This window comes from Hakea prostrata, chromosome 11, assembly GCF_041222555.1.
Source record: "Hakea prostrata isolate BN-2017 chromosome 11, UWA_Hpros_2, whole genome shotgun sequence".
NCBI classification, from domain to species: domain Eukaryota; kingdom Viridiplantae; phylum Streptophyta; class Magnoliopsida; order Proteales; family Proteaceae; genus Hakea; species Hakea prostrata.
In genome coordinates this window covers 13,782,236-13,791,541 of record NC_142610.1, presented here as the reverse complement: position 1 = coordinate 13,791,541, position 9,306 = coordinate 13,782,236, and the positions used below count along the sequence as shown (strand labels likewise).

Genomic DNA, 9,306 nt, shown 5'->3' with positions numbered 1-9,306 from the left:
CCGAAATCGCCCCACGCAGTTAACAAAAATCGTTATTAGAACTGCATCATTGTCTTATAAATATCTTTGAGGACTTAATCCTATTGTCACGTCGTGTTAGAAGGCCATTCAAACGCTAAGGAAATCTCGTGGATCTCTCAGCGTATCCAGGGTTTGTTTACTCATTTCAATTTCAGTTTCAATCCTTTTCAGCATCTCCAAAATCCAGCTTCAATGTCGGTGAGTCTTGCTTCGCTTCGATATCTTGTTCTTTTTTCTTCAATTCTGATCTATATTCAAGGGGATTTATCTCTGATTTAATCAAGTAGCGCTCGAATTGAGTTGTTGATTGATGTTTGATTTTTAGTTTTTTGAATAATTTTGGTTGTGGTTGTAATGAGTTCAGATCTGTTTGATTTTGATGAGTTTAAAGCCTGATTCTTTTATTTGATGCGTTTGAAGGTTGAAAGGTTGGTCTCTTAATATTTTTCCAACACGATATGTATTATAAATTCGTAAATTAGTTTCCAGAACCTTGAGCAAGGTACTACTTGATATGTATGATGGACTTTCTGAGTTTTAATCGAAATTGTTTCTCCCCAACTCCCTCCGGAGGCAGGAGGCACAAGTTGTTCCCTTTTTTTAATGCCCCCCCCCCCCCCCCCGCGGCACCCGGAGGGTGTTGGGGGGGGGGGGGGGAGAAAGAAACAATTACACTGAACTAAAGCCAGCCCCTAGTCGAGAGGTGAAATAGAGAAAGAATTTGTACAAAAAAAAGGGGGTGGGGACAGTGAACGGGTATACCCTAGGAATCTACAATATACCTTTCCCTAGGAGAATTGCTGATTAAATGGAGGCTGAAGATAATTTTCTTTTGATGTCGAAGGCTGTGGAGGTCAAAATCTGCTAGAAAGATCTGGACCTGTGGTTTCTCTGTCTCTACAGCCAATCAGGCTGAATATGGGGCTTCTTTATAATTATCTGTTCCTGTGGTTCTCTATCCTATCTAATGTTAATGTAAAAAAAGAAAAAGAAAAAAAATGGAATGTGCATTTCACATTCTTATACAAAACATTTTGACCAGCATTTGATTTCATTTGGACATTAATACTTATCAACAATAAATTATGTGTCACTCATTTGCCTTCATCACTGAGGGAAAGGTTGGGGGGAAGAAAAGTAGCTGGTTAAATATAATTTCAAATTAAGTAGGATTCCTGTTAATTCTTGTATCAACACCAATTTCATTGTTAAATCATATCCATTAGTTTTCCTTCCCTGTAATAACGTATTGTCTTTTGAATGAATCTTGTTTCCTTTAATCAACAATTTGAGACTTTTATTGTTCCTATTGCAATAAATGTGCATCTCCATGGCAGGATGGTGTAACCGTAATTGAAAGTACATATTTTATGCTCAGATTCAGTAAAATGTTTATACAAGTACTAAAGCATCGAAGGGAAACTATATGCGCTGGGCACAATGATGATCTAATGATACAATTTCTTCCAAAAATTTTTTCTCTGGGTTTGTTGGGACTTGTAGGGTACTACTGTATGAAGAAATGAAAAACCGAACCTGATGTTGTAGGCTTCTGCAGAAGGAGAGTACCTGGGGCAATGAAATTTCAGATTCTTGAAAATCATCTGCCATGTTAAAATTGAAAAGCTTGTTTTGTCAGAAGAGGGGGGGGGGGGAAGTAAAGAAATCTTAAAATAGAAATAAAATCTGAAGCCACCCCCATGGTGTAGGTGCAAGATTCAGATCAGTAATTGAAAGATAGGCTAGAGATAGGACATTGGGAGAAGGCAAGGTTTCAAGATCAGATAATGACCTTAGATGAAGAGAGAAATTGCAGGCTATTATTGGGAGGTGAATTATCAAGTTAAAATAGACCAGGCTTGGAGGGATATGTAAGGGAGGGAGCTGGTGTGTTGTGGAGGAGATGAGGAATAAAAGGAGCTAAGTTTAAGGGCTGTTAGGCTGTCTAAAAGGAATGGAAGATGAAGGGTCAAGTTTGAGCTGCAGGTCTAGTGGAGATTGGTTGAAGAAGATGTAAAGAAGGAGATATCTAGGCAGGCTGTAAATGTAGATAGAAGAAGAGACTCCTGGGGGGATGAGAAGGAGTTTTGTGAGAGAGAATGGAGAAGAGATGAGACTCAGATGAATTAATTCACTGTTTTAACTCCCTGAATATGGGGGGCCAACTCAATAAGTTTTGGTCTAATGCTATTACTGAAAGCTGTTGATATGTTCCATAGAGAAGCAAGTAGAAGTGTGAAATTCATTCATACATTGTCATGCTTGTGTGGTTTTCAATTCACTTTCTTTTTTGTGTGTGCGTGTATGTTCCAAAGAGAAACAACCAGAAGTGTGAAATTCATACATGCAGTGTTATGGTTAAGTGGTCTTCAATTCACTTTGTCTTTTTATGGTCTCTGTGTGTGTGCGTGTGCAAGCATGTGTGTATGTTCCACAGAGAAGCAAGCAGAAGGATGAAATTCATACATGCATTGTTCTGCTTACATGATTTTGTGTGTGCATGTCTTTGTTCCAGGGTTGGACCTCACAAACCCAATTTGAGTTAAATAGTACTCTTGTTGCTGAAAAGGTGCTCTTATGGATTTGAGTTGGTTTAGTTTTGGTTCATGACTGGTTTCATGAGATAAGGCTTGGTCATTTGTCCAGTTTGGAAATCTCAAAACTCCTTTAGGCTCCAGGAATGCTAGATTCTCCAATTTTTTTTTGTCCATCCACTTCATGGGTGACTTTAAGAAGTTCTTTTTCTTTTTTGGATGAATAAACCATCATTACTAAAACCCCCCTAAGGGGAAAGAAAGATGTACAAGTGGAAAGAATAAATAAGGGGGAATAGAAGAGTGTTGGGGGGGGGGGAGATCAGCCTTTATCTATTAGGGTGGAAAGAGGAAGCAAGACCCTAGGTAACAACAATAAACCTGTTCCTTGGGGTGTCTAACACAGGTGGATGGGGGGAGAAGTTGGAGTCTAGATGAGACGTCAAGGTAGATGGCATTCCCAATAGCCCACGACTTGAAAAGGATTTCCTATTTATTTAATTCATCTTGACTTCTGTAGTTTCTTCCTGTTTGTAGTCTTTCTAATGAGATGTAGGCCATGCCATCCTCATGAGGTGATTGAATGGAATTCATCATGTTTCCTTATCAGAGACCTGTTGGATAATAGTCTGCATCAGTTCTCCTGTTTTTTATTTTTATTTAAAACTTTGGTCTTGTTAGATTAAAATCAGATGCCTCTCAGAGGTGTGCCTATATGCCTACGGCTATTTAAGGTCTTTATAATGTAATATAAAGTCCTTGCAGAAGGACAATGGTTGTGGAGTGTGTCTGCTTTCTGTTATAAAGCAAGTATTGAGAGAAGCTATTCCTTCTGGACTAGGTGGTTGCTAGTTCTTATCTCATTTTGGGCGTTATCTCACAGTGGGGTGGTGGGTATGGTAGAAGGATTTTTTATTTGAAGTCTTACTTGTTTGAGAGGCTGATGTAGCAAGTCTGATCATGATGTAAAATGATATAGTAGTCATCAGGATGCCGTATGCAAAGCAGCTTTTCCTGTCTATTCAGCTGGTTTTATTCACCAATAAAACTTCGGGAAGACACTGATAGATCCCTTAATGTCTGATAGCTTTGAAGTGGCAAAGGAGTTTGATAGGACACCATGTTGAGGGTGTAGGGGGGGGGGGGTAGTTGTACGTTATCAAAATATCCATGTGGAAGGCACAAATGGAAAGTAGGATTGTTAGGATTCTGGGGGGTTATATTACGATGGAGAAGGTAAGGGAAAGGGGGGGATTGAATTGAGTTTTATTGGGCAGGGTTACTTGTGGGTAGAGGAAGACCCTTGGGTGGGCATTTTGAAGGTAGAATTCAGATCTGTAATGGAGTTCTGTTAGTGAGTTTAGTGCAATTGGCCATTTATGTTTCTTTTACAGATTGGTTTGTGCCTTTCAAATGCTATGTGCATGAGTGTGTTGAGCTAATCACGGAGCTGCCAACAGCTGGTTCAGGGTTTTTTTTTTTTTTTTTTTTTTGGGGGGTAAAGGTTCAGGGTTTGTTCATTTGGGAATTGCAGGGCCTTATCAGAGTTTCTTGATACTTATTTAGTTTTAAGTGATAGATTCTGAATTTGAGTTTCAGTCACAAGCCTTCTCATGGCCTTATGTTACTTTCTCTTGTTTAGCAAGGAGGAAAAGAAAAAGGGAAGATGAAAGTGCTTTGGAAAGAACTTTCTTGCTTATGGACAGAAAGATAAGAAATCAGGGGAAATTGCTATTAGTATTCATTTGTTGTCTGCATTTGGTAACAAACCACATTTATCTGCTCTTGGTAGTGTAATTGCCCAATGATTCAATTATATTTGCAATATCTAGGATTTACAACTCAGCTCAACAGAGCCTTATCCCAACTTATTGGGGTTGGCTACATGAATCTTTTCTCCATTCAGCTCTTTCCAAAGCCATACTTGTTACTAGCCTTATGCCATGCATGTCGTTCCTCACCACTCCTCCAGAGTCATTTAGGCTTTCCGTTGGTTTGTTTAGCTTCTTCAAATCACTCCTCTGTACTAGAGCATTCGAAGTCCTTCACTACAGTTGTTCACGGCTCCACTGTACAATACACGACTCCCTTGCAAGTTATCATGTATTGGAGCTAGTTCTAAATCAGCTCTAATTTGTTCATTCCTTTCTTCGGCTAAAGATATGGTTGAGTTGTGTTAATGCCATAACTATGATTGACATTCAATAAAAAGCTTTTTACATCTCAATTGTTTCCATTTGTATCCTGGTCACATTATCTGTACCCTTCACCATCTTATTTCCATCCTAAACTTATACACCAAAATTTTCTGACATGGTCATGGGTTGACACTAAAGGTCAGAGTATTCGTTCATAATGGGGTTTCCCAAATAGATTAAGGAAAAATCATCTATGTTTATCCCATTGATAGAAGAAAAAACCCACAAAGAAAGCTCTTAGATTATTAAGGTCTCCCACCCAAAAAAAAAAAAAAAAAAAAAGGGAAAAGGAAGAACACGAAACATACTTGATTCGAATCTTCTACTTTTCCTTCTTTCTTAGATTCCCTCTTTCCGTTTTTCACCGTTGGTTTGTGCGTTAGGGTTACTCCACCCCTTTTTATAATCTTTCTTTCTTTCATTTTCCTAGTTCATCTAGGATCCCATTTGTTTTTTTATGTTTTCCCCTTTCCTAAAGACTCCATGATTTCTATTGACTGCATGACTTATTTCTTTTCTTTTTCCCCCTCTCCCACCATTTTGTCTAGGATTCTTTTTATTTTTATATGTTATAGTCCCCCACTCCCGCTATATACAAAATTGGCATATATATATATATATATATATATATATATATATATATATATATAGTTATAGTTATAGTTATAGTTATATACACTCTTAAATGAATAACTCTATACTCCTTCAGATTTAACCCTAGACCTTATGACATTTAAATAATTCTATTAACCATTTGGCTTCACCACATGTTATATTAAAAACCCAATAAAATATAAGTATATTATTTTAAACATGGGTTACACAACAGGTCATGTTAAAAGCCCACTAAAATATAAGTATATCATTATATCTTGGCTCTGAGAGAGTGCGATCGGTTAGGGAGGAAAAAATGTGTTCTAAACGGCTTATAGACATTTCACCCCCCCCCCCAAAAAAAAGAAAAGAAAAAAGAAACAAAAGAAACAAAAGCAGCTTGTAGTTAATTCAGAGGCTTCAGTCTTTTCTTTTGTTGGTGATTAAGTACTTTCTTTTTGTTTTCCTTTTTTTCCGTCAATATTGAGTTGGTGTTCAGCATGATACCGCATTGTGGGTACTTCATAAAATTATCCCTATATATATATATATATATATATATATATATATAATAGAACCTGAAGTCTCTGAGTATACTATATCCCTTTATGGTTGCAGGTACTGACAGTGAAAATCTGCAATGTCTCCTTGAGTGCAACAGCACAAGACATAAAGGAATTCTTCTCGTTTTCTGGTGAAATCATATATGTTGAGATGCAAAGGTTAGTTATGTTGAACAATTGCTTCACATATTATCATGTATTATGAAGCTTTCTCAGGAGAAACTAATTATCTGCTTTTATAGTGAGAATGAGCGGTCTCAAATTGCATATGTTACCTTCAAGGACGCTCAGGGGGCAGAGACTGCGCAACTTCTTTCGGTGAGTGCACTTATCTTTCTTATTTCCCCCTTGTGTAAGTTCCATTCAATGTACCATTCCAGTGGGAAATAGTTATTTATATAATAGCAGTCTGCACTCTGTTCCTTTATAATAATGTCACTGTTGACTGCTGCCCAATGGTGGATACTGAAAGATACTCATTTTTTCAATGGTCACGTGCTTATGTTTTTAACGTTGAAATATGTCTAATCAAATATGTTAGTTTATTATTCTAATCAAATATGGTTATTTATTAACCTTGCAATTTGATGCGCCAGTGTAATTATTATATACCTACCTCTTGCTTTTGTGTACTTTTGTATCTCTTTTATCTGTTCCCCCCATTAAGGCTTGTAGAAGCCTTGTGCTTGCACAATGGGTTAGGAGTGCAATTGAGGATGAAGACTGCATGCTTTTGATATCTAGTTTATGGAGAGAAGGGGACAGCAAATCAGGGGAAAAAATCACTAATAGTTGGCTTCATTTTATTTCCTTTGGGAAGTTGCTATTAAGGCAAAAATGTGATGCTCAAACATGGAGTATCTTAGAAAGAATTGCCTTCGAAAGACGAGTTCTATTGCAACTAACAAGCTTTCTGATAAAATCATTTCTGTTTTCATTAATTTGCGGATTTTGTAAACAAATGGTAGAAAAAAAGAAAAAGGAAATAAGTTTCATAACTTCACAAGGAAAGAATCCTTTCCTGTGTCTGCTGGTTTCTCAAGTATCTCCATATAAAATGAGGCCATGGTATGCTTCACTTATGAATAATTTATATTCCTTGCTCTAGGGCTATGTAAAAGACCGATGGATGGATCATAGCCATTTAGCAAAACGGGTTATGTAGAAAAGATCCGGGTGTTAGAATGAGAAGGGGAATCCACTGGAACTGCTAGGGTTCCCTGGTGCTTAAGGGATTATGTCCTTAAATTCATTGAAACCCATAATCCTATTAAAGAGAGAAGACCAGATTTTGGAGAAATCAAATATCTAATAATCCGAAACTGAGAAGGGAATCTTTGGTCAAGAAACTAACATGTAGAAGGGAACAACTCCTCAAAAGGTGAATCAGACAATGGTCTCATCTGGAGTTGTAATCAGATTGTATTAGGGATCGGTTTGGCTTTCTTTCTTTCTTTCTTCTTTTTATCTTTTATTTTTTATTTTTTTAACTTGAATACTAGTTCGAAACAGAAAATCGTATCTGTTCCTAAGACATAGTAGAAATTGGAAACCAAGTTGAAAATCTTACTCTAGAGAACAGCCACAAGATCAAATTCTGAAACTGTGAATAACTTTAGAATGTAAAAACAGTAATGAGATAAAATATTTGCAACCATAAATAAACTTGGAATGTAATCCATTGTCAGCTTTAAGTCTTATCTGGAATCCAGATGCAAATGATGGAAAAATTGAACTTCCAACAAAGGGTTTGGGCAAGAACAACTGAAACAAGGGATTTGCGGATACATCTTTTCTTTATTGGGTATTTTTTTTAGGGGGGGGGGGTTGTGGAGGTGGTTTACTGAGTTTCAACTAAAATAAAGAGAAATACAGATATCCACTTGATCATCAGAGCTGCCATTCCACCAAACACTAGCTAGGAATACCACTAAGCCTTGCTCACATATATCCTAGGGGAATGGTGAGCTATTATTTTTCTTTTCGGTGTTTGCTCCCTCATTTATTGTAAAATCATATTGCAGCTTTGGTTGAAGTATTAACATGATTGGTTGACCTTATCTAATGGAATCTTGAAACATTTCTTATGTCATAGGGAGCAACAATAGTAGATCTAGCCGTCTCCATAACTCCAGCTCCAGAGTACGAGTTGCCACCTGGTGCTTCAGCTCCTCCTCCGGTAAGATCTTGTGCTGGGGCTGTTTTCTTCATGTTATATTTCTTCATGTTATGTATTAAAGTAGTTTATAATTGGTTTTCTAATGTCTTTGGCCAAAGGAAACCAAAGCTCCTGGCAGTGCTGAATCTGTGGCACAAAAAGCAGAAGATGTGGTTAGCAGCATGCTTGCGAAGGGATTCATCCTAGGCAAGGATGCCCTTGACAAAGCAAAGGCCTTCGATGAAACGCATCAGTTAACTTCCACAGCCACTGCCAAGGTTGCTTCACTAGACAAAAAGATAGGGTTTACTGAGAAAATAAGCATCGGCAAATCAGCTGTCAATGACAAAGTGAAGGAAATGGACGAGAAATTTCAAGTTTCTGAAAAAACAAAATCTGCCTTTGCAGCTGCTGAACAGTCAGTCAGTAATGCTGGCTCTGCTATCATGAAGAACCGGTATATACTCACTGGGGCTTCATGGGTAACTGGGGCCTTCAATAATGTCACCAAGGCAGCTGGAGGAGTTGGGCAGAAAACAAAAGAGAAGGTTGACATGGCTGAGGAGGAACAGAGGAGAGAAATGGTGAATGATTTTGCTAAGGTACATCTGAGTGAGTCTCCGAAAGCTGAGGCAGAGGAGAAGCGAACCAGACCCGGGCCCCCACCTGCAGAAGGATTGGTCCTTTGAATGGCTAAAAGTATGTAAATATCGGGCTTGCCTTTTCAGGATTCTACTTTGTTCCTTTAGTTTCTCAAGTATTATTAATGTAGTACACTTGATCCCCCATTGCTGCTTGTTAATCCTATACAGTGACTTAGATATTCTTTGTTAAAGATATTCTGCTTTTAATTGTTGGTAATCAGCTTTTTCGTATGCTATAAGTTGAATGCTGAAGATGCTTTGCCTCACCATGGTTGTGTCTGGCAAGGTATCATGAAATTACAGGTACCTGCATGAAACTGAAACTGTTAAACAATATGAAACCCTCAACTTTTACTTGGTGAACCAGATTGCAAGTCTTTTCAGTCCAATGCTTCTCCATTTCTCTAGCTCCATATTCAGCTAGGGATTTTAAAGTCTGGCGCATCTTATGTTCTTTGACTGATCAAACAAGGCTTTCTATGACCTTTTCTTCTCTATCTGCAAATTTGCTTGTGCATAGATCTCTATCACGCGACTTAATCTTGTTTTGGTAGACCAAACTTCTTCTTATTCCTGCTTGTTCTTATTGTTAAA

At 37.7% G+C, this 9,306-nt stretch overlaps 1 protein-coding gene across 1 annotated transcript; it reads left to right on the top strand.

Annotated features, from left to right (window-relative positions):
- On the top strand, nucleotides 1-9,306 carry LOC149000220 (binding partner of ACD11 1-like). The gene is made up of 5 exons (XM_089140815.1): nucleotides 1-219; nucleotides 5,966-6,069; nucleotides 6,153-6,228; nucleotides 8,006-8,089; nucleotides 8,188-9,306. Exons 1-5 carry the CDS (start codon nucleotides 214-216, stop codon nucleotides 8,755-8,757), a joined length of 840 nt encoding a protein of 279 aa, XP_088996941.1. The 5' UTR covers nucleotides 1-213; the 3' UTR covers nucleotides 8,758-9,306.

What these genes read in the sequence shown, in the direction of transcription:
- LOC149000220 (XM_089140815.1), top strand. An exon ending in ATATATGTTGAGATGCAAAG is followed by an intron (nt 6,070 to 6,152) that starts GTTAGTTATGTT and finishes CTGCTTTTATAG; the next exon opens with TGAGAATGAGCGGTCTCAAA. An exon ending in AGACTGCGCAACTTCTTTCG is followed by an intron (nt 6,229 to 8,005) that starts GTGAGTGCACTT and finishes CTTATGTCATAG; the next exon opens with GGAGCAACAATAGTAGATCT.